The sequence below is a fragment of the Mus pahari genome, chromosome 9 (genome assembly GCF_900095145.1).
Source record: "Mus pahari chromosome 9, PAHARI_EIJ_v1.1, whole genome shotgun sequence".
Classification (NCBI taxonomy): domain Eukaryota; kingdom Metazoa; phylum Chordata; class Mammalia; order Rodentia; family Muridae; genus Mus; species Mus pahari.
The window spans coordinates 68,458,925-68,483,014 of NC_034598.1; the positions used below are offsets into that span (position 1 = coordinate 68,458,925).

At 37.5% G+C, this 24,090-nt stretch overlaps 1 protein-coding gene across 1 annotated transcript in view; it reads left to right on the top strand.

The window, feature by feature from the left end:
* The window catches only part of Ptprq (protein tyrosine phosphatase receptor type Q), a 188,705-nt gene that overhangs the window by 134,774 nt on the left and 29,841 nt on the right, over positions 1-24,090 (top strand). Inside the window, exons 30-35 of the mRNA XM_021205432.1 lie at positions 1,373-1,439; positions 4,586-4,744; positions 5,473-5,695; positions 8,443-8,516; positions 15,653-15,752; positions 18,205-18,333. Of these exons, the coding sequence (XP_021061091.1) occupies positions 1,373-1,439; positions 4,586-4,744; positions 5,473-5,695; positions 8,443-8,516; positions 15,653-15,752; positions 18,205-18,333 (752 nt within the window). The remainder of the gene's footprint in view (positions 1-1,372; positions 1,440-4,585; positions 4,745-5,472; positions 5,696-8,442; positions 8,517-15,652; positions 15,753-18,204; positions 18,334-24,090) is intronic.

Consider the following 24,090-nt stretch of genomic DNA (forward strand, 5'->3'; position numbering starts at 1 on the left):
CTGAGTTCAAATCCTAGTTTCTATGTCCATCTGGAAAGCTTCTACAAGTGTGTGATTCAGCTTTTCCAAGTGAAAAGCAGCAGACAGGATTGCTAATGTCTTGAAAACCATTTTGTGGGGGAATACGTATTTGGAGTGATGGTATAGAGAGAAACACTGCATCAGTTTGGCTTTTGAGGATAAGAGAAAGTAAGAAATGAAAAAAAAAACACAGCTATCTATAAAGAAAAATGTAACTGCTTGCAGACTACAGTATAAACATCTCAGGATATTGAAGTTTATCAAGAACATTTTTATTTAAAAAGCATTTCAAGTAACTTCTATGTACATGGCTATTTAAACATTATTGTCCTTTTTCCCCTCTTTTTACTTACCATCATGGTTAAGTTCAAAGTTGTGTCATTAAAAAAAAAAATCATTGCTTAATTTGAATAGTCCCTTTTAAAAAGTGACAAAAAATACCACATTTTGCTTTCAGTTATTTTAACTGTGTTTCATGGGATTGCTCTATTCAATATAGCAATCATATACCATACATTATTATAGTTTAATTCAACAAAAACAATTTCCAAATTATTAAAATAATGAACAAATGGTCCGTTAATAGATAAAATATTCTTAAGAATATGCTACACATGGCAAATTGTGTTTACTAAGTGGAGGGAAGCTGGGCCACTAACGTGGTCTTTGTTTTATTCAGCTAGGATGAGGTGAAGGTGAGGACCCTGGGTCTTCAGCTTCCTGAGCACAGAGCTAATTGAAAGAATTCACATTTGTGTAAATCACCCTCTGTGTACACAAACAGAAATGTTTTATGTGTATATGCTGCATTATGCAGGTAATGCGTCAGATACTTTGGGGCAGGGGTGAAGAAGGGCATAAAGGCCAACTTTCAGGAGGATGATTTAATACAGGAAAATGGGGAGGCAGGAGGAATTGGGTTTCATGTAAAAAGCAAGAAGACGATCTTGAATATGGATTTAAAGGAGGGCGAAATGTGCTAGTGACAGAGAGAAGTAACAGATGTTAGAGTAGAGGGAGAGGTGGTGTGAGGACTGGTGGTTTTCTACTCTGTCCCTCCTGTGCATTCAAATGACAGCAGAGCCTTCCTGGTCTTGATGATGGGGACTTTTGGGTCTATTAGCATTTAGTCTCAGGACTACGTGCCAGAATATCAGTTATAAGACATTCTTGATTGTTAATGTTCTTCTAATCTCAATGGTGTTAAATTGGTTTGAAAGAATACAATTAATAGGCAGCATATAATTGTTTTTAAAAGAGGAATCATTTCAAAAGTTGTTTATAACTATATTCACTTACACCTTTGTAGAAAGGAAGCTCGGAGTTGTGATAAAACCTGTCTTTGTTCCAGGTTTATGCTATCAACAGTGCTGGCGCTGGCCCAAAAGTGCAGATGCGAATAACCATGGATATTAAAGGTATAAATGAGCTGCCTTCCATTAAATTGTTGTTCCCTTAACCAGACAGTGATTGCAATCTGAGTCATGTGCAGGAGACTAACCTTTAGTTGGTGTTTATGCATGTGATATGCATACATTAAGGAATAATATGTGCATATTAAAAATATACTTTAAACATCTCAGTGATTACTTGAATTATTGTTGAAGAAGATAACTGACCTAAGGGTTGTCACCTAAACTTACATTTATTGGAAAGAGAGTTTTTTATTATTGAATATTTTATTTATTTACATTTCAAATGTTATCCCCTTTCCCAGTTTCTCTTCTGGAACACCCCATCCCACCCCCTTCCCCTGCTTCTATGAGGGTATTTCCCCCCCCCGCCACCTACCCACTCCCGACTTCCTGCACTGACATTCTCCTACACTGGGACATCAAGCCTTTACAGAACCAAGGGTCTCTCCTCCCACTGATGCCCGACAAGGCCATCCTCTGCTACATATGCAGTTGGAGCTATGGGTCCTTCCATGTGTACTCTTTGGTTGGTGGTTTAGTCCCTGGGAGCTCTGGGGTAAGGGGTCTGGTTTGATGATATTGTTGTTCTTCCTTTGGGGTTGCAAATGCCTTCAGCTCCTTCAGCCCTTTCTCTAATTCCTCCATTGAGAATCCCATACTCAGTCCAATGGTTGGCTGCAAGCATCTGCCTCTGTATTTGTCAGACTCTGGCAGAGCCTCACAGGAAACAGCTATTTCAGGCTCCTGTCAGCAAGCACTTCTTAGCATCCACAATAGTGTCTGGGTTTGGTGACTGTATGTGGGATGGATCCCCAGATGGGGCCTTCTCTGGATGGCCTTTCCTTCAGTCTCTGCTCCACATTTTGTCTACATATTTCCTCCCATTCATATTTTCTTTCTCCTAAGATGGACTGAACCATCCATATTTTGGTCTTCCTTCTTCTTGAGCTTCATATGGTTTATGAGTTGTATTTTGGGTATTCCGAGCTTTTTGCCTAATATCCACTTATCAGTGAGTACATACCATGTGTGTCCTTTTGTGACTAGGTTACCACACTCAGGATGATATTTTCTAGATCCATCCATTTGCCTGAGAATTTCATGAGGTCATTATTTTTAATAGCTGAGTAGTAGTCCATTGTGTAAATGTACCACATTTTCTGTATTCATTCCTCTGTTGAGGGACATCTGGGTTCTTTCCAGCCTCTGGCTGGTATAAATAAGGCTGCTATGAACATAGTGGAGCATGTGTCCTTATTACCAGTTGGAAGATCTTCTGGGTATATTCCCAGGAGTGCTATAGCTGGGACCTTCTGTAGTACACTCTTAGGAAGGGACAGTAGAGAACAGTGACTGGCACCTGAGCCTTTCGGGCTCTTTGGGTAACTCTTGAGACTGAGTCCTAACTTTGGCCTTTTAACTTGGGAAAACCTGCTCAACATGCATATGTCTAGAAAATGCAGGCACTGTTAGCTCCTACCTCACAGATTATTAATTATAAGGACTAAAAATGAACATCTTTGAAAACTCCTTTATACAGTACCTGAGAATTGTTACTCAAGGCAAAAGGGTTCAAACTCTTTTATTCCTGTTGCCCCATTTCTTCTCTATTGAAAGGAAACAATGTTGCAAAGTTTGTGGCAGTGCTTTAAGTATTTTCAAACGAAAAACATGTATGTGCATGTATACACACATGTAAACAGCTCTAAGAAGATATAAAACCAGCAGAAGCACTAAAAATATTGACTAGGAGATGTTTTGTATTTGTTTATGGTAAAATGTGAAATAAATGGCATCTTAGAAATGATTCCAAAAGTAGCTGCTAATGTTAAAAATGTATATCTGATGAAGTGGAGGCATGGATTGGTGGATAAATTCTTTGCCACACAAGTGTGATGACCAAAGTTCAAACTCCCAGATCCCATGTAAAACTCAAGCAGGTATAGTGGCTGCCTATAATCCAGCACTCTGGGGATAGAGGCAGAGGATATCTGGAACAAGTAAACTAACTAGCTTCTCTAGATTCTTTATGTTTGTAGTGAAAAAAAAAAAATATATATATATATATATATATATATATATATATATATATATATAATCACACATACATCACCTCCATGCCCACATAAAATGCACACTTCTTAAATTCTCTTAAATTCTACAACTTGGGATCACTTCTATGGAAATTAAAAGGCAAACACAGTTAACTGAGGTTAATTGCTACAGAAAAGTCCTGAAAACTATAAGGAACATAAATTCTCATGTTTGGATAGGCAGCTGAAGAAATATTATGCAGCTGTATCACATACCATAGTTATTAAGAAGCATGTGTTAACATTGTACCTCTGTCTGATGAAGACTCACACAAGAAACCAATAAGCAGGGTAATTTAATGCATGGTGTATCAATATTAGGAGACTCAGAAATAAGAAGTCTGTTATATATGGATCTATGAAACTCTACCCTATGATGTGAACATTAATAAAAATAAGGGAGACTATTATCCAGGTGGTTGACATGGATAGACAGTGAGGATGTTGCTCCTATGACTAGGATAGTAGCTAACCAAATGGCTCATAAAGAACACAAGCAAAAAACAAACAAGAAACAAAAACAAACAAACAAACAAACAAAATGATAGTAGGCTAGAGAAATGGCTTAGCTGTTAAGAGTACTTGCTTGCTCTTCCGAGGTCCTGAGTACAATTCCCACCACCCACATGGTGGCTCACAACCATCTGTAATAGGATCTGATTCCTTCTTTTGGTGGGCATGAAGACAGAGCCCTAATATACATAAAAGACATTAATAAATAAATCATTGAAAAATGTTAGTGAGATGTAAATAATTTTTGAAAATTATTTTCAAGAGCCTTAATAAATCGAGTATTTTTAACACATGAAGAATCACATGTATAAAAGATGCACTTGGGCTTCAATTTCTCAGGTGAGTCTTAAATACATAGTTAAGATAACCTTCCTGAGATAACAATTATTACATAATTATTATATATCTGCTGTACTCAAACACAACCATTTGGTTTGATATTTGCATGTGCCATCATTTTATCTGCCACCCATATGAAATATTATTCTGAACTTTAATTTTTCTGCTCAGAAAAAATATATACTCATATTTTACTGTTCATAGCTCCAGCACGACCGAAAACCAAGCCAATTCCTATTCATGATGCCACAGGAAAACTGCTTGTGACGTCAACAACAATTACAATCAGAATGCCAATATGCTACTACAATGATGACCACGGGCCAATCAGAAATGTACAAGTCCTTGTGGCAGAAACAGGAGGTACCTCAGGTTTCACTCTGCATTGGTAGATCATAAAATGTGAATTTCTGAATGCTAAGAAAGTTTTACTCAAAATTAGCAAGTTAAGTTAACTCATGATATTAAGACAATTTAAGATTACCCAAAGAATATTAATCTTATCAGTATTATAGTAATAAGTTATGTCTAAATTATTATATTCAAGTGAGGAAAGGTCTATCAAGATATGTGATCTGTTTATTGTATATACTGTTTGAATTGGTTTGATTTGGAGAAGAGAGTCTTGATAGTTTCTTTATACATATGACCTTTAATGACATCTGGCTGAAGGATGCTTCTTATCTACCTCAGTGGTTCTCAACCTTCCTAATACTGTGACCTTTTAATACTGTTCCTCCTGTTGTGGTGAGCCTTCCCCCAATTATAGAATTACTTTGTTGCCTCTTCCTTCATAAAAGTGATTCTGCTACTATTATGAATTGTAATGTAAAAATAGGAAATGCAGGGTATCTGATATGTGACCCGTGCAATGAGTCACAACCCAAAAGTTAAGAACTGCTGGTCGACCTAATACATCAGCCCACCCCCAACACAAATACCTGTGTCCATTTTCATATGCTGAATTGTCCTTGTGGTTCATAGCATGACTCTTGATGTGTCTAGAGTTCCTTGATAGAGTCCCCAAGTGCTGCACTGATGTGAAGATACCTTCGGTGTAATTTGTGATAGGTGTTCATTTCTCCTACTAGCTCAGCAAGACGGAAATGTGACAAAGTGGTATGATGCATATTTTAACAAGGCAAGGCCATATTTTACAAATGAAGGATTCCCTAATCCTCCGTGTATAGAGGGAAAGACTAAGTTCAGCGGCAATGAAGAAATCTATGTGATAGGTGCCGATAATGCCTGTATGATCCCTGGAAATGAGGAGAAAATTTGCAATGGACCTTTGAAACCCAAAAAGCAGTATTTGTAAGTATGTTTTATGTCAACCATGTACTACAGTACAAGTTTGTTAGTATTGCCACATATCCATCCATATACCCTTCCATCCTTCTGGTGAACAAATGGTATGTCCTATGGATTGTGGGCCTGGTTGTTTAAACATTGGAAATGAAGAGATAGACAGGGGGCTGGTGAAATGGCTCAACGGGTAAGAACACTGACTGCTCTTCCGAAGGTCCTGAGTTCAAATCCCAGCAACCACATGATGGCTCACAACCACCCATAATGAGATCTGATGCCCTCTTCTGGTGTGTCTGAACTCAGCTACAGTGTATTTACATATAATAAAATAAATAAATAAATAAATAAATAAATAAATAAGAGATAAACAATGCACCATTCATTGTCACAGATATACAGTATTATGGGAAAGGCATACAGTATTTTGCTTTTCCTTTTTTACTATAGATGAGGACATACAGGCTTTCAGAAACAGTTTTATCATCTATCAGTCATTGAGATTTCCTTTTAAGATGCTAATAGCAGAAGCTCTGCCTTATTCCATCAAACATCTGAATGAGTGCTTTATTAAATTTTATTGAACTCATTGTTTTTGTTTTCTATTTAATGATTGAAATAATGCCACAAAATAAGGCTACAATTTAGAAGAAAATTATTTTAACCTTGATTCTTCAAAATCTTATAATTGCTAATTTTTAAAACTGCAGGTGTTCACCTTTCAGCATGCTAGTTAAAAATGTTATTAAATTCCTTATAAATGTTGTAGGCTGAGGTATAATTAGACCATTTAGAGAAATTGGGCAATTGGATAATAATGTTCTATCATTTATTTTCAAGGTAATGAGTTTAAATTTTGATTATTATTTTAACTAAACATATTTTTATGATGATAAATATTTATATTTACTGTTATTCATTGTTTCTCTTGCATATTTATTTTCTTTCTTCCTTTTTTTTTCAAAACAGGGTTTCTCTGTGTATCCCTGGCTGTCCTGGAACTCACTCCATAGACCAGGCTGGCTTCAAACTCAGAAATCTGCCTGCCTCTGCCTCCCAAGAGCAGGGATTAAAGGCTTGCACCACCACTGCCCAGCACATATTTGTTTTCTAAATGTATTCTTTTCACAATATATGTTATTGTAAGAGTTTGATAATATCAAACCATAAATCATAAACTGAAATTTATTTGTTGTACACATTTAAATGGCTTTTGCAGTTTAGTTTCAGTTAGGTAATTTCAGGTATCTTTAAGGATTGTCTTCTGCACTTTTTCTGTTCTAAACTTGTAAAAATGACTGCATACCACTTGGTACATAATGAAAGTAAGAAGCAATGTTCTTAACTTGTGTATATGTGAACAAGACAGTTTTCTATAATCTTTGTCGTTTGATTCTGTAGTATTTCTAAAACTAAGCTCCGGAAGCTACTATGCTTTAAATTAGGTACAATATCCACAAATTGCTAATACTAAATGACTTTATCTAAATAAATCTCTGAGTGAAATTATCTGCTTAATGTTTTTCAAATATTGTTGGTTCATGATTTTGGTCAAAAGGGAGCAAGATATTATTCACTAGGTATAGATTATTGATTTTTCCTCATGCTAACATAGTCCTAAATTCTTGTCTTGTAAATTTATTTTTCTAGAATAAATGATTACTTTTTCATAACTACTTGATAAAATATTTGGAAAAAGATAATGGGCCATGAAAATTGTTTTTTAAATAATTATAGGCCAATGACTTTGAAAAATAATGACACAGATGTTCTTAATAAAATTCTTTTAAAAAGAGTTCAAGAACACATCAAAATATTATTCTCCCTGATCAATTAAGCTTCATCTCAGAGATATAGGGATAGTTCAACATATGTAAAACAATAAATGTAGATTATTACACTAAAAGACTCAAGAACAGAAACCACATTGTCTCTTCCTTGGTTACAGAAAAATAAAAGGCCTATGACAAAATCAAGCATCCACTCATGATAAAAACCCTGGTGAAAGTAGGTATACAAGAGTTATACCTCAACATAATAAAAGCAATATACAGAGAACACATAGCCAATATCATCAAAAATAAAATAAAACCTCAATGCATTTTCACTAATATTGGTAACATGACAGGTTGTCCACTCTCTCCATAGCTATTCAACCTAATATTCTAATATTTGAAGTCTTAGCTAGAGCAATAGAAGGGGAAGGGTATGGGGGAAGGATTCTAGAAGGAGGTGACCTGAACAGGGCAGTAAATAGGATTTAAAAAACAAAAGACAAGTGAATGAGATAACAGGGATACAAATAAGAAAGGAAAAAAAAAACAAAGTATCCCTTTATGATTTTACCCTTTAACATGACATCAGAAAACTTCTATAGCTGATAAACAGCTTCAAAAACATCATCAAGCTTGATGCTCCAGTGTAGGGGAATGCCAGGGAGGTGAGGTGGGAGTGTGTGGGTGGGTAGGGGAGGACCCTCATAGAAGCAAGGGGAGGGGGATGGAATAGGGAGGTTGCAGAGGAGAAACTGAAAAAGAAGATAACATTGGAAATGTAAATAAATAAGATATCCAATAAAAAAAATTGTTTGTGAAAAAGAACTCATCAAACTATCAGGGTACTAAAATCAGCACCCCCAAAATCAGTAGCTTTTCTAAGCACAAGCAGTAACATGTTCATAAAGAAATCAGAAAATGATACTGCTCACTGATGCCTACAAAACACCTTGGAATGAATCTTTATTTATTTTTCTATAGGTTTAAATTTAGAGCCACAAATGTCATGGGACAATTTACTGACTCTGAGTACTCTGACCCTATTAAAACTTTAGGTAAGATTTCATAGTTTAATTCATCTATAATTTCTATTTTTTCTATGTATGTGTGTGCAGCATCTGTGCATGTGTATATGCATGTTTACCTGTGTGAGGCACATAGTTATACAGATGAGGACGCACTTGTGTCCAGGTACATATGGAAGGTGGAACGTCTCCATCACAGTCTACTCCGTTTATTGTGCTAGGGTCTCTTGCTGAGTTCAGAGCCGGCAGACTTTGCCTATGGAAGCTATCCAGTTTCCTCCACAGGTCTCGCATTGGGGTTACAGGCTACCATCATACAGGCTAAGCTTTTAGCATGGACCCTGGGGATCCAAAATCTGGTCCTTGTGCATGCAAGTCAGACACTAACCACCAAACTGTCTCTCCAGCCTTCTTCTGTGATCTCGAAGTGTTTCGTTGATGGTAACGGTTATTAAATGTTAAGTATATACATTAAATCATGGATTGATAGTCTTTAGTATGAGTCTTTTTTAAAGTTAACCAACTTTGTTTTTAAGGAAAATGATGTTTGCAATATTCTTTGAAAAGACTGTTTCTTCCACTCTTCATATCTGTCTATAAACCTGGTTAAAGTGTTGGTTCCTTGATGATATTCTAACTAAAATGGTATTTGGTGCTTTAAACATATAGTCTCATATATTATAATTAACATACTTAATGTATATAATAAGTATAATACAAGGTCTTCATAACAGAGAAATCATCTGATAATTTTCCCTAGAAAATTTCTCAAAATTACTTTTTTCTCTTTTTTCTTTTCTTTTCTTTTCTTTTCTTTTCTTTTCTTTTCTTTTCTTTTCTTTTCTTTTCTTTTCTTTTCTTCTACTCTCTTCAGCTTTTCAATCACATCCTCATAATGTCAGTTGACGCAATGTCAGTCATGCCAGGAATGAGAGACCCTAGGTTGAGTGTACTTTTCACTCCAAATTACAAATGAGGGAATTCAGACCCACACTGTTTAAATCATTGTTTAGCTAGGATGCCAGCACTTTAGCCCATGATTCTATAACTACTGTGCTACAAAGGAAGGTTTAAGACCTGAATTTAAATCTTATCTCTGTGATTGGAATAATAATTTAATTCCTATAAGTATGTCTCCCCTTTAGAAACTTAAGGAATATATTATTTTAAAGCTTTTTTTGAAACCTTAAATAAAATGATGTGTAAAGTTTCAAATTTTTAATGCTTATATTGTTCAATGTTTAATGGCTTTTAAAGTTTTAGATTTATGTATTTTATGGGTGGGAGTGGTGTGTGTGTGTGTGTGTGTGTGTGTGTGTGTGTGTGTGTGTGTTTATGCATAATATGCATCCTTGGTGACCACAGAGGTCAGAAGATGGTATCAGACTCCATAGAACTGGAGGTACAGATGGTTTTGACCATTATGGGAGTTCTCAGAAACAATCTTGGATTCTCTGCAATGAAAAGTGCTCTTCACCACTAAGTCATGTCTCTAGCCCCTGATAGTTTCTTTTGATGGGTTATAATCAAAGACTTTAAAGGGATTTTTACTTTATTGATGTCCTAGAATTTCCCTCAAAGAATCACAGATTCTTTTTAAGAATTATTTGTGGCAGGGATTCAAAACTTCTACCTAACAAAACACTCAGGTGGGTACATCTCTGGAATATAACTGGATGTACAAATTTAATGTATGACACTGATCTTGGTAATCCATCAGTACGTCATGAGATACAGCATAGTTCAGTGAGAACTGTAGGAACAGAACAGTGGATTGTCCCACCGCTTTCAGAGGGTCTCCTCAGACTGTGGAGGTGTTAGCCGGCTAAAGAACCAGCCTCTGTCATGTCTGTGTAGGAAAACAAAACAAAACATACATACTTAAGAGTGAAATCGGGCGGTGTTTTACATACAGTTTTGTTTGAATAACAAATCTCTTAGGTTAAAGCATTTGACTATAAAACCATTATCTTGGCTAATTGTACCCAATAAATGTAATAATGAGGCAGGCTGATTTGACTTGTGGTTTTGCAATTGTGAAGCATTTCCTCATTTAACTGCAGATAGCAAAATATATGTTCTGTGGTCAGCAACATAATCAGAATTTGTCAGCAATTCCTGCAGTTAAATAATGCTTGTTCTGGTATATTTCCTAATGAAAGATAAAAGACAGACAGAACTCAAGTGCCTTCAGAAGATAATATTTTATAGAGAAGAGTAGAGAGGAGAAATGGTTACTGTCTGGGTGTCATGTACTAAACAGATGGGTTTGTGTAGATTATCAATTGAAGACCAATCTCAGTCATTTGAGTGAAAGGGAAAGTTACGACATCTAGAACACAGTCTCAAGGTACTTTTCAACAATGGCTTTCTTTTTATTCCCTCTACTTATAACCAAGGGAGGGAGCTGTAAGCATCACTTTCCGAAACCCATACTGATTTTTTGTCTATTGGAGACATGACAGCTACTACCAAATCCTCTAGACACTAATGGCTACAAGCCCTCTAGACAGAGGAGGCCTGTGACGTGTGAATGGTGTGGAACGAAAGATGAAGGTCAGGCTGCCATAAAGGCCACAGAAGAAGGGACCAGCAGGACATAGGCTGGACAAAGCAAACAGAGAGCCAATGGGCTGCTAATAACCAAGGAGGCTCCCATGTTCCTATTAACTAATTTCTCAAAGTGCAGTGTGATATTCCTATATCAGTGATATAAAGACAGTCTTTGGGGATTCTCTCTTAGACTAATCTTTTAGGGGCTCCCTCCTGATATGCAGTGATTTTATAATTGGCTTTTGCCCCATAATGTTTAAGTAGCCATTAAAACAGGTACAGATGAAAGAGAAGATATTAGTAGAGGGCATGGAATAAAAAGGTACTCTTGGCAAAAGAGCACTGCAAAGACGATAAAGTAGAAGGACCCAAAAAGGAAATAATATTGATTGTTTCAGTAATGAGAAGAGGCCCACAGATGGAACACATCACTGAGCAACTTGGGGCAAGCAAGGAGACATGTACTTGCAATAATACCTTTGTGTAACCAGATGATGACAAAGGGAGACTAAGCCATTTTCTGTCTCAGTGGTGCCATGGGTCAGGACAGATGACAGCATTGCAGCACACTAGTGGAACCCAACACTGTTGCCAAGCCTGCCGAAGGCATATGCATGAATGCAATCCTGAGTTTCAGTGGGATGGAACATAGTCCCTTCAAGGTTAACCAACCATGGCCAGATAACTATTCATTCAGTAGTATTTGCATGCCACTGGCAACAAGCCGTGAACTAAATTTTCAGTATTTGATTTACCAAGACCGTGCTTTGGCAGATGATGATGGTGGCAGTTGGACCCTTCATGGGTTAGCATATAGGATTCAAAGGACCAAGATAAAGTTCATCTTGTACCAACAAACTAGAAGTGGTTAAAATTTAGTGAAAAGCTGACATTGAGGAGGCTCTTTATGGCCTGCACTGGTAAATGGGAAATGATGTACGTCACTTTAATTGCAGTTATTTGATTTTTGTTTTTACTTTAGACTGAACACTAGCACCACCACCACCACCCATTTTCATGGGGTGCATGAGCTCTCTGGCCTTTTAAGCCTTCCTAAGGCACATGAGTTCGTGGACACTGCTTATAGACTATATTTTGTGGGGGAGGTTTAATTGCAGAAGGTTTCTGTAACTTAAAAACCAGACATCCCTGTCTGTACCTTTCAGGGGCCTTGTTAAAGCCATGTAAGATGAGATGCCAAACTGCAAAGCAAAGGCAGTCTCTGATGGTTTTTTCTTGTTGTAATGCTACTCAATTAATCACTGTGCAAAGAAGGTCCCCAGTGTAATCAGGCTGAGAAAGAAAAAGGGGAAGGGATGGATGTAGGGGTGTGTGTGTGTGTGTGTGTGTGTGTGTGTGTGTGTGTGTGTGTGTGTGTGTGTGTGTGTGTGAAAGACAGAGGAGGAAGTAGGGACAGGGAGAGGAACAGGAACAAGGATGGGGAGGGAGAGGAAAGGAGAGGGAGAAAGGGATAGAGAATGCGTGTTACTATGACATCTGCAGCACTTATCACATCTTCCAAGGTAGTGGAGAAGCAAAGGGGACATTTATCTAGTTAGTAAGACAGTATTAGTATGGGGTGAACCTCACCAACTGTGCCGTCAGACTGAAATATTTCAGATGCTTTTAGTGTGTGCTGAATTTAGATAACCTCAAGATAGCTGTGAAAATGCCCAGCATATTTAATTTCTAAAAATCCTATTTCTACAGTGACAGTGCTAAAATGTACTTCATAAATCAACTGGGAGATTAGTTCAGATTAGGGAATGGGTGGACAAATATGAAGCGATTACTAAGAAAGACACCTGCCACTGCCACACAAATTCAAGACCAGGAGGTAGCTTTAGAAATGCCACCCCATGTCGACTCCATAGCTTGCATTCCTACAGGTAATACTAACCCATCAGTGAGAAACCTGGTGCAGTGGGTTTTACACAGTGAAGACATGGCAGGATCAGCTTTCAGACCCAGGCAGCATGACTCTGGGCAGTGTCCTGTTAACCACTGTCCTACACTAGTCGGAAAACATCACTATGTTCTGAAGCTGCCTCCAATTTCAATGTGGTCGGATAACTCTGCTCCTGGCCCGGGGCCACCTTCTCTTCTGAACATTTAAAGTTATTTCTAGCTTTTCTCTCTTACGATCTTGTCTTGAGTTTTAAGGTTACCATCTCATTAATAAGCATGTTGCAGAGGTATGTTTTGACACTGGCTTTTAATTATTTTAACAATGAATAAATCCCTCCCCCCTCCATACTCTAAAGTACTGTTTATCTCCTTTCAAATCTTTGTCAACCTCACTGGAGGAAAATGTTATTGTAGATCATTTCAAGGCATGCTTAATTTTAAATGAAATGACTGACCATTGGGACAGTACCTATTCTGAGCTTTCACAACTCATACTCAAAGGAAAGTGCCAAATTCCAGAAGCTGTTCTTCTACTTCTACTAGCTTGCCTTCACACACTCATGTCTACACACACACACACACACACACACACACACACACACACACACACACACCAAGATACTTTAAAAATGATAATGTAACAAAATTAACTTTCAGTTAATTCCTCATGTTGTTTTTTAATATCCCCAAAGACTTGTAGTTTTCAAAGGACATATATTGGCTCTAAGAGACAGAATGAGGGGAACCTGAAAGAGGAGATGAACTTTGCAGGGTGAGATTAATACCTCTAATTTGGCTCAAAGTTCTCTCATTTTAAAATGTGGACTCCTGTTTGGAATTTAAGTGATAATAATTCCAGTCAGAAGGTAATAGTCGGGAAAAATGAGTGCTTTTTTATTATACTTTTCTAAATTACAGTGCTGGAATTTACTATACAAACAAGATGCTGTAATTAGCCGACAGTAAGTCTAGTGAAGAAGTGGCCTGTGAGAGAAGTCATGTAAAAAAAACGTCACTTTAATGACAGTTTGGAGAAATGTCCTCACTCATGCATAGCAGTGAATCAGGAAGCATACCCGACTATCATGGTACACTGTGTGCCCTCCTGAGGGCACTTTTGCAATATGTGTGATTACAGGATTACGTGCTGTTTATTAATATATTATATGTCATTTCCTCACTTGGGGCCAGTGCTTTGAAACGGTAATCTAGTCTGAAATTTCTTTTTTGGGGTTTAGGAGAACTGAGTTCTAAAGCTGTGTCTCGCTGTCACCTGATCAACAGGGTCCCTTATTCCTGTTGTGGCTTCCTTTGGCAAGAACATCTTAATATTATAAAACAAAGCACTGATGTTTCAGGAAATAAGAAGGTGTACGTAATATCCAACAGGATACTTGCTCTTCTAGCATCCTTTAAATGGAGCTGGATACACTAAAGACTGTGAAACTCTGATGACTAGTTAAAACTCAGTATTCACTCAGCTAGACCATGCAGACCAATAGCTGCAGAATCATCCTGATACAGGATGCCATCAGAAGGGGGCACAGTGTACCGTGATAGGTACATCCTGATAACATTTGTTGTTTGTTTGTTTTTATTTCGAGACAGGGTTTCTCTGTATAGCCCTGGCTGTCCTGGAACTCACTTTGTAGACCAGGCTGGCCTTGAACTCAGAAATCCGCCTGCCTCTGCCTCCCAAGTGCTGGGATTAAAGGTGTGCGCCACCACACCTGACTCCTGATAACATTTTATAATCACAAATCTAGCAGGAAAAGATAAAGCTTTAATCTTTGCCTATATTTCAGACATAGAACTAAAAAAATTTATAGTCACATGAGTTAAAGCTTCCCCAAATAATGTCTGTGAGTGTGTACTTTTCCATATGAGTTAAAGAGATAAATGTATTTATTTTATAACAATTCATTCAGAGATAGTTGAGCAATCCCTTGTTAGAAATGAACATAGAAAAGGTTTAGTGGTTTAAAAAGTGTCTGCTACACTGTAGAGGAGAAGAGTTAAGGAGCTGGCACCCATATAAGGCTGCTTACAGTGCCTGACATTCCATTCCAATAATACTTGGAACTTAGTTTGTTCTTTAAACATTTTGTTCTTGTCTCACATTGAAATTCTCACATCTATAAGAGATTGTGGTTCCACTTAGTAAAGATCAACTGTATATGCATAATATATTATATATTAAGGCTAGTACCAATGGGAAGTAAACTAGCAAAGAGAGGTTCAAAATGTGACTCTAAGGTTTCTGTTTGACCAGCACAACTAGAGTAATGGAGTTTTCCTCAACTGAGAGTAGGATTCAGTAGAAAAGAGAAAATATCACATTTTGGACATACACATTTTAAATTATACCCATAATTCCATATAAAAATATCTGGTAGGGAAGTACACAGAGAAGACTGAAGTTTACTAGTTAAAAAAAAAAGAAGTAAGTCCTTGTCATATGAATGAAAATTTAAAGGATGAGACAGAATGGGCTCACAGAGGTATAAAGTTTATATAGGGAAAAATAGGAGGAAGAGGAAAGGAAGGAGGAAGAGGCAGAGGAGCAGGAGCAGGAGGAGAAGGAGGCCAATGTAATTTGTTATGCTGGTTCTCGTAGGGGATCTGCCAAGAAATAGTGTATGTGGTTTGAAACCCAAGATGGAGCTCCAGGGCCCTGTTAGTGATCATGTTTCCATCATTCCCAGGTGAAGGACTTTCAGAGAGAACTGTGGAGATCATACTGTCAGTCACTTTGTGTATCCTCTCGATAATCCTCCTGGGAACAGCAATTTTTGCATTTGCAAGGTAAGACGTGTCCCAGAATGCTCTGGGGGCTTTACATCTCTCACAGACCAACCAAGAAACAGCAACAGAGCAGTTACACAAGTGGAAGATGCTTATGTGTTCTTTTTCTTCAATTTATAGAATACCCCAACCTATCTAGAATACATACTGTGATGTATTACAGTATACATACATTCAGAATTGAACTAATCTAGCCTTAAAGAAGTAAATTCTGATATTTTGATAGGAAAAGTTTTGATGTAAATGCTGAGGAGAATGGGAATAAGGGAGAACTTAAAGGGATCAGAGCCAAGGGTGCATCCAAGTAACCGGTAGATTAGAAAGAGGAGACAGTAAGGGAGCTAAGAGCCAAGGAGATCTCCCAGAGTTGTCATGGAATGGCTATCATAGGCATGTACAACCTCTCAGTGTCAAGAGAGGCATGACAGAGAGAAAGCGACTGTTTGCAGAAGTGACCCATCCTTATTGGAGGGTAGGAGGTTACCATTTGTATAGAATGGTTTTTGAAGACTGGGATTTTGTGGGACTTTTGGCTAAGGAGATGGGCAGAGAGGCAATAAGAACTCCTCTGGTGCATTGCTGGGGGTCCCACATGTCATATTAGAGTGTCAGTACCAGTCAGATATGTGGATACACACCTTTAATCTTGAGAGGGAGAAGCAGGTGGATCTCCATGAGTTCAAGGCCTACCTGATTTACATAGTGAGTTCTAGGTCAGCCAGGGTTATAACATGAGACAGAGAGGAGAGAGAGAGAGAGACCCTGTCTCTAGATAGATTGGTAGGTAAGGTAGATAGATAGATAGATAGATAGATAGATAGATAGATAGATAGATAGATAGATAGATAGATAGATAGATAGAATTAAACAAAACATTACCAGAGCCCAGAAAGACACCAACTCCCTGATGTCACTCTACTATAGTGCTCCTATGGACAAAGCTGAGCATTCTGGTCGGTGACAAAGAAGAAATAAAATTAAGGCCCATTCAGTTATCACAGTGGACAATCTAGAGACAGCAAAGAAAACCTACCCAGACTCTTAGGCAGTCCCTGTAGTTTAGACGCCATGCTCCATCCTTTTATCTTGAGTCTCGTAGGCCAACCTTTGTGTGTATGATCTGAAAGTCTCTCTTAGAAGACATCTTCCCTGTGTCACATACTGTTTTCAGATTCTGGCAGAAGATAACAGGAGAAATAAAAAACAATGAAAAAGAACTTAGGTTTTAGTAAGCGTTTTGGTACATAATCAGTATGACCTCAACATGAAGCAGTGGCCTCTGCCCACGGGAAAATGCAGAAAGAATATTGTGTGATATATTGGCCTTAGCTATCAGAAGTGCACATGCTCAGTGTTCAAATCTTTTGTTTGCTCTAAGTGCGCATTTGACCTCCCAATTTCTGGCGAGCCCTTGTAGGGAATGGAAGGGCTCTCCTTGTTCAGCACTGCCTCCCAGCATCTTTATCCAGACAAAGGGAGTCTGTTCTCAGGTGAATATCAAGCCTTATGATTTCTGACACCCTGCTTTGGTTCAGTCTGTGTACATGTGCTCTCTCCCCATCTGGCTGCAGAGCACCTAAGTCGAAGTGAGCTTGCCCTCTGAATGCTAATAACTGTAATCCCTTAAAATGCTTCATCAACTAGTCAAGGACTGCCTCGTGAGTTTAGCTTCAGTACTTTTCTGTGCTTTATATGCATTTTAGATATACCTAACTGTATTTTGGAGGACGGTGTCACATTTTATGTTCTCAAAATCATCCTAGATATCGATGTTTATCTTAGATAATGCATGTAAAATATTAATGATTGATACAGATCCAAATAGTGCCTTGTTATATGTCATACTACACCTTGGAGAGTGAGTAGATAGGGACCTTAATTTAAACAGTCACTGGGGACAGTTGTAGTAGTTCAATCCTTTAATCCCATCATTCTGGAGCCAGAGACAAGAAGGTTTCTATGAGTTCAAGGCCAGCCGGGTTTAAATAGAGAGTTCCAGACCAGCCAGAACTATAAAAGGAGCTGTCTTAAAAAAAAAAAAAAATAGGTTTTCAGGGTTGAATTAACCAATTTTGAATGGAACCCTGAGTTTTCTGATCATAAAATAGAGATAGTATTTTATACCTCTTATTTCCATAAAAATTAAATGAGACAATTTAAAAACCAATTTCCATGTTTGTTACACGTATTTTTCCATTATAAGAAACAATGACGCATTGATTTCTAATACCGATATTCATTTTCCTCAGCTATTTCCATTTCCTTTTTCCTTTTTGTGATTAAATGAGGAAGCAGCTAAAGGGAGTAGGGGCAGGTCATATCCAAGGAAAGAAATTTTTGTCTGAATGGCTTTACTTTAAGAACAAAAGAAAAGATGCCAACCCCATCCACCACGTCGCTTGCTTTTGCTTTCATGGTAGTGCCTGCACCCACTGTGCTGCTCTGGTTTCAGAATCAGACAGAAGCAGAAGGAAGGTGGAACATACTCTCCTCGGGATGCAGAGATTATTGACACTAAATTCAAGCTGGATCAGCTCATCACCGTGGCAGACTTGGAGCTGAAGGACGAGAGATTAACGCGGTGAGCACACTCCTCTGGGCCAGAAGAGGTTCAGAGGGCCTGGAGCCATGACCCTCTTTTGACCCCGTGCTTGTTGGAAGTGTTTGCGGGGCTCCAGTTTACACAGGTCACAGAGATTTTCTTTCAAAGGGTAACCTCCGTCTACTACACACTTCTAGCTGCTCACACAGACTCCCTTAATCTTCCTAGCATTTTGGGTTCGGTATGAACCGAGCTCGGACTATGATACTCAAAGGAGACTTCTTTATTTTCCTGAGAAGAATTAGTTTTACTCATTAAACCTTTAATGTTTTGTTTCATAATTCTCATGGAATACTTTCTCCAACTTGTTTTTTTTCTAAAAGTGTCCACAAATAGTTATATGAAGTCTAATTTGATTATACTTCTAAAAGTTTGATATTGTTTTTAACGTTTGTGAGAGTTTTGTTCACAGTTTCTTATTTCAGCATAAAATTACATAAATGTCAAAACTTTATAGGGGATTTACATTTCTAAACCTATTTAGACTTTAGGGACTATGCAAAATAAAAGCATATTACCTTTAGAAATAGAAGTATCAATGTGTGTGCTGAATGAGTGACATCATTATATCAAAGTACTTAACTTTTAAAGTACTTTTTAAACAAAAAGTCTACACATTTTAAAAAGCACCTATACCCTTCATGGTACTAGCATATTTTAAAAAAATTGTTTAATATAATTCCCCAAATTATTAATAAAAGCTGTCATGTTGTTGTTGCAAGGTTTTGCCAAAACCCTGTTGACATTTTAAAAGTTGTAATTAATTTTTACAAGACGACATTAAAATCTTGAACATCAAAAATAATTTGTGGTTACTACCGATCAAAGGTGGCCTTTATCTAATAGATCTGAGCTGTAAGACTTATTTTTCTCCTGTCTAGAAAAGGTGTTGCCTAGGGAAGTTCTCCCAAACCCTAGGAAATGAAAATTATTCAATATCATTACATTGTAAGGACATTTGCTTTGTGAGATAACTTCTTAATTCTTTTTTTCTTTTTGTTTTTTTGAGACAGGGTTTCTCTGTATAGTCCTGGCTGTCCTAGAATTCACTCTGTAGACCACGCTGGCCTCGAACTCAAAAATTGGCCTGCCTCTGCCTCCCAAGTGCTGGGATTAAAGGCATGCACCACCACACCCAGCAACTTCTTAACTTTTAGATATTGATGGTTGTTTATATTCTAATGCAGTCTCCTTTTATTCACAAAGGATGAAACTTTAGAAGCTTATATGTAGAATTTTATAATACCTAGAACACAGTTGGTTTTTGTTCTTTATTTTACATTAGCAACACTGTATGTAAGAGAACAATAGATTCCCAACACAGCCTCCACAGTAAACCCTATCATGGGAACACTACAGCATCAACATCTCAGTTCACCTCCTGGTCCCTAGGGCTCATGCTCTAGAGAAGGCTCATTGGTTAAGAGCTCTGACTGTTCTTTCAAAGGTCCTGAGTTCAATTCCAGCAACCACATGCTGGCTCATAACCATCTTAATGAGATCTGATGCCCTCTTCTCTGGTGTGTCTGAAGACAGCTACAGTGTACTCATATAAATAAAATTAAATATAAAAAAAAGAAAGAAAGAAAGAGGGGAGGGGAGGGGAGGGGAGGAAGGAAGGAAGAACGAATGAATGAACGAATGAACAAAAGAAAAAGAGAGAGAGAGAGAGAGAGAGAGAGAGAGAGAGAGAGAGAGAGAGAGAGGTCTTCTCTTCCCCTATGGACCACCTGAACTTCAGTGGTTGGCCTCTTCCTTTCTGTGTTCTTTTCTCAACACCTTTGTCTCTTCCACAGGGACAGGCCAGCCATCCTCTTCCTGAATGTTTATGAGGGAATGGCAACTATCTCAGTGACATCAATTTGAGCTGCTGGAAAAGTGTAGTGGAATCCAACATACCCAGAAAACTATGGTTTTCCTTTTGACTTTGTATTCTGGGAATGACTATCTTGGCAGCTACAGAGAGGTTTTGAGTCATAGAAATTTGGGCCAAGTCTCTACCAGATCCATGTTATAACTCAAAGCCATCTTTGGCTGTGGCTTTTCATTGATTTTCCTGCTTCATGCCATTTTATCTATCTATCTATCTATCTATCTATCTATCTATCTATCTATCTATATATATATATATATCATATTATCCATTAACACCTGTAAGAGCAAAATCATATTTTAGATATATTTTATTTCTGTATCACAGAAAATTATTGTTCTAATAATAATGGAATTTAAAATATTAATTTCCATTCTTTTTACTTTCTCATTTGTGTGTAAACTCTAGAGTTTATGTTATAAAATCTTCCCTTGCAAGTCAGCTTAACTTCTGGAGTTACCTTTTTCCTCTTCTTCTGTACTCTTTTATCCACTCCTAGAGTTGATCTCCATCCATCCTGAAGCAACACAAAATAAGACTTGTAGATATCAATGGTGCATAATATGTCTGATTTTCTGGATTTGATTCAGAAAAAAAAAACATTAAAATTTTTCTCTGTTAGTAAAGTCAGTAATACAGGAATCAAGGGTAGAAGAATAACTGAAAATTATTAGTGCATTAGACACATCTGAATTGGGGCTAGTCATGAGGGAAACCTTCATAGTCTTTGATGTACCTTACAATCTGAGTACATGCCAAGTTAGAAATGAAAGTTTAATTCTGGGAATGAAAAGTCAACGAGATTGGGTTTTCTCCCTAAATTGATGGGTACTTTGTCCAAAGTTTTACTATCTGTAGGAAGGATCTCAGTTTCCTAGAAATTTTCCCAGTTCATGTGTGTTTCTTACCCAGGTCATGGGTGCGTCCTTCTAGAATGCCAAAAATGTCACATTAAAGTGAGCTTACAACTATTTTCAATGCTCTATCACTTCACCAATCCAAAAGAGAAAACATTAGGGGCTCTCCAATCAATAATGACAAGTGTTAATTTTAAGAGTTATGTAGTTAACAAAACCCAGGTCAGGGGGCTTAGAACTGCATCATGCAGAAGACTTGCAGCTTTATATTATGAAATTATTTAACATTTATGCATTTTACCCATCTTTTCATATAAACATTTGTTATTTAACTTTTCCACTCTGTGTCACAAAGAGTTTGAGGATCTATTCTTCCACATTGCCAGATTATTTTTTCCTTAAAGAAAGTAAAAACTGTGAATTAGTACTTGTTGATTCTATGTGATATGTGATGTGATATGATAAAAAAAATGATTTTTGTATCTTTAGTCAGAATTCAAGGCCAGCTTGTTCAGCTTACTTACTGAGATCTTGACTCTAAACAACAGCAAGAAAGCAAGGAAGGGGGAGGAGAGGGAGGAAAGGAGGGAGGGAGAGAGGGAGGAAGGAAGAAAGAAAGAGTTTTGAACAAATAGATAATCAAATAGATCATGGCTATCTATGTATTTGAAACCATAGACTTAACTCCATTACTGGAAAATTAATGTAATTTAATAAATGTTATAATTTTATGAATATGCTTTATAAGCTATACATCAAGTACACTTAGTATTGTTGCTGTATATGTATTTGTCAAATTATAAAGTATTCTACTCTATGTTCATACATGGAAGTTAATAACATAATAGTTATTGTTTTTATAACAAATATTTTAGTGTGGGGAAAACTTGCAGAATCTAGAAAACTCTAGAAGTGCAGTTTTTATTCTGAATTAAGTATCTGCTGGGCATTGTGGTGCAAGCCTTTAATCCTAGGACCAGACTAGAAAGGCAAGGGCAGACAGATTTCTGAATCAGAAGCCAATCTGGTCTACATAGTGCATTCCAGGTGAAGTCAGAGCTACATGGTAAGACATTGTTTCTGAATAACACTGAAGGTAATTGACACAAGATGCAAAAGAGTTTTCTTGTAAATTACCATCATTTAGATATAATAACAGACTCTGATCGTTCACTTTATTTCTCTTCTAAATTTAAGATCTCTTCCTAAACAGTGACAAAAATATCTGATTCTATAATATAATACCTTGCAACTAGAAGGAACTGTAAAATAAACAATGCCTGTGTTTGCGTAGTAGCAAATAAAAACAATGTGGTATTATTTACTGAAAGAATAATGGATCTTTACTTCCAGATACTCTTCATTTTTCTTTAGACGCAAGGAGATTTTTGTTATCCAGTAAGTTGTGTGGCGATGCAGAGTTCTGCTGTGATTATTTTCATTTTGCCAGGTGGTGTGCTGTATATTTTAAAAAAAAAAATACGTGATATTGAGCATTTTGCTGCTTAATATGCCATTCTTTCCAGGCCAAGAAGAAAAGAGTTTTCTTCTTTTGTTGTGCTCTAAGACTGCATGCTGTTGCTATGGTAAAACTCTTACCCAAATGCACATTGGCTTACAATGTGCATGTCATGTGAATGTGTTGTGTTCTTATGTTGGGATAGTTTTGATGTTCAATTGGGTTTATATTTAGATTTCTTCATGGCTTCCTATTGTATTCTCATATCTCTGTGTCACAAGAGTAGAACTTCCCATCTGATGATGGAGACGTCCCCAAGTGGAGGTATCAATCTTTAAGGACCAAGACAATGGCTTTTTCTCTCCTTGCTTCTCTGACTACAGCTTATGAAACTTTGATTTCTGTCCTGACTAGTAGATAACCAGCCACATTCACTTCCAAGAATTCCCCTAATGCTTGGTTATCCCTTTTGTATCCTGGCACAAATATATCAGCATGAAGTTATTGATAATATTAATAATAATAACAGAGATAGCCCATAGAGGTCTAGAAATAATAAATACCTAAAAGAGAAGAGTTTGGATGGAATCAGGATGCAAGGCAATTGATTTCCAAATCACAACCCATTAAAGAGGTGTTAGTTTCCATAAACCATAAGGCAAGGTGAGGCCAGTATGCCTATAACTCTACTTGACAATATATAATATACTCTATGTTTGAAGCAGAAGCGGTGGTAGGCCTTTTCAATTCTAGGCACTCTTGAAGTTTTGGAATCATAACTAACCTTGTTTTATTTTAGTTTTAGGGAGCTAGTTAACATGGATAGAATTAGAAGTTTTATGAAATATTCTATTTTCAGAGACTTGCCCTAATGGTATAACATCTGTAGTGTAGGATACTCTCAGGCCAATGATTTCAATGGACACACATTAAAATATCCATTTCCAGCCAGCATTAAAAGTTGACTTTTGGGAGCTGTAGATTGTGTATTGGTTGCCATCATCTTAAAAATAGATAATTTTATTGCAGTCCCCCCCCTTCATGCAATTAGTACCTCAAGGGTCACCCCAGAACAGACTGAGGCCTGCCCTTGGAAGAGCTGAGCTTTAGATTTTGAATGAATTTGTTTACACACAATTCCTTTCTGTCCATATATGATTCTGGCAGATCTGATCTACACACGATCTCTAAGGTGCTTCCTAAGGTCTCACAGGACGCTTCCATTGCTTGCCTGCAACCCTTGCAGATAGCTCAGGCTGGACGATTTCCTGTACAGACTGTGAGGCCGCCTGCCTCCTTCTCTTACATCTGCACGGAGGGCACTCACCTACCTCTTCAAACAGCTGTCTGCAGTCCTTGCCACACTCTGCGTCTGTCTAGTTACTCTTGAGATAAATAATCTGTGCCCATAGTTAGTGAAATAAAACATCTGTCAAGAATTTGATTTCAAATGTGCTAATGTGGAGAGGCCGTGTGACAAGGAAAATGTGATACCTGCCACACAGGGAGTTTCACCTCCTCTGGCTAGCAGCTCTGTGAATGCAGCC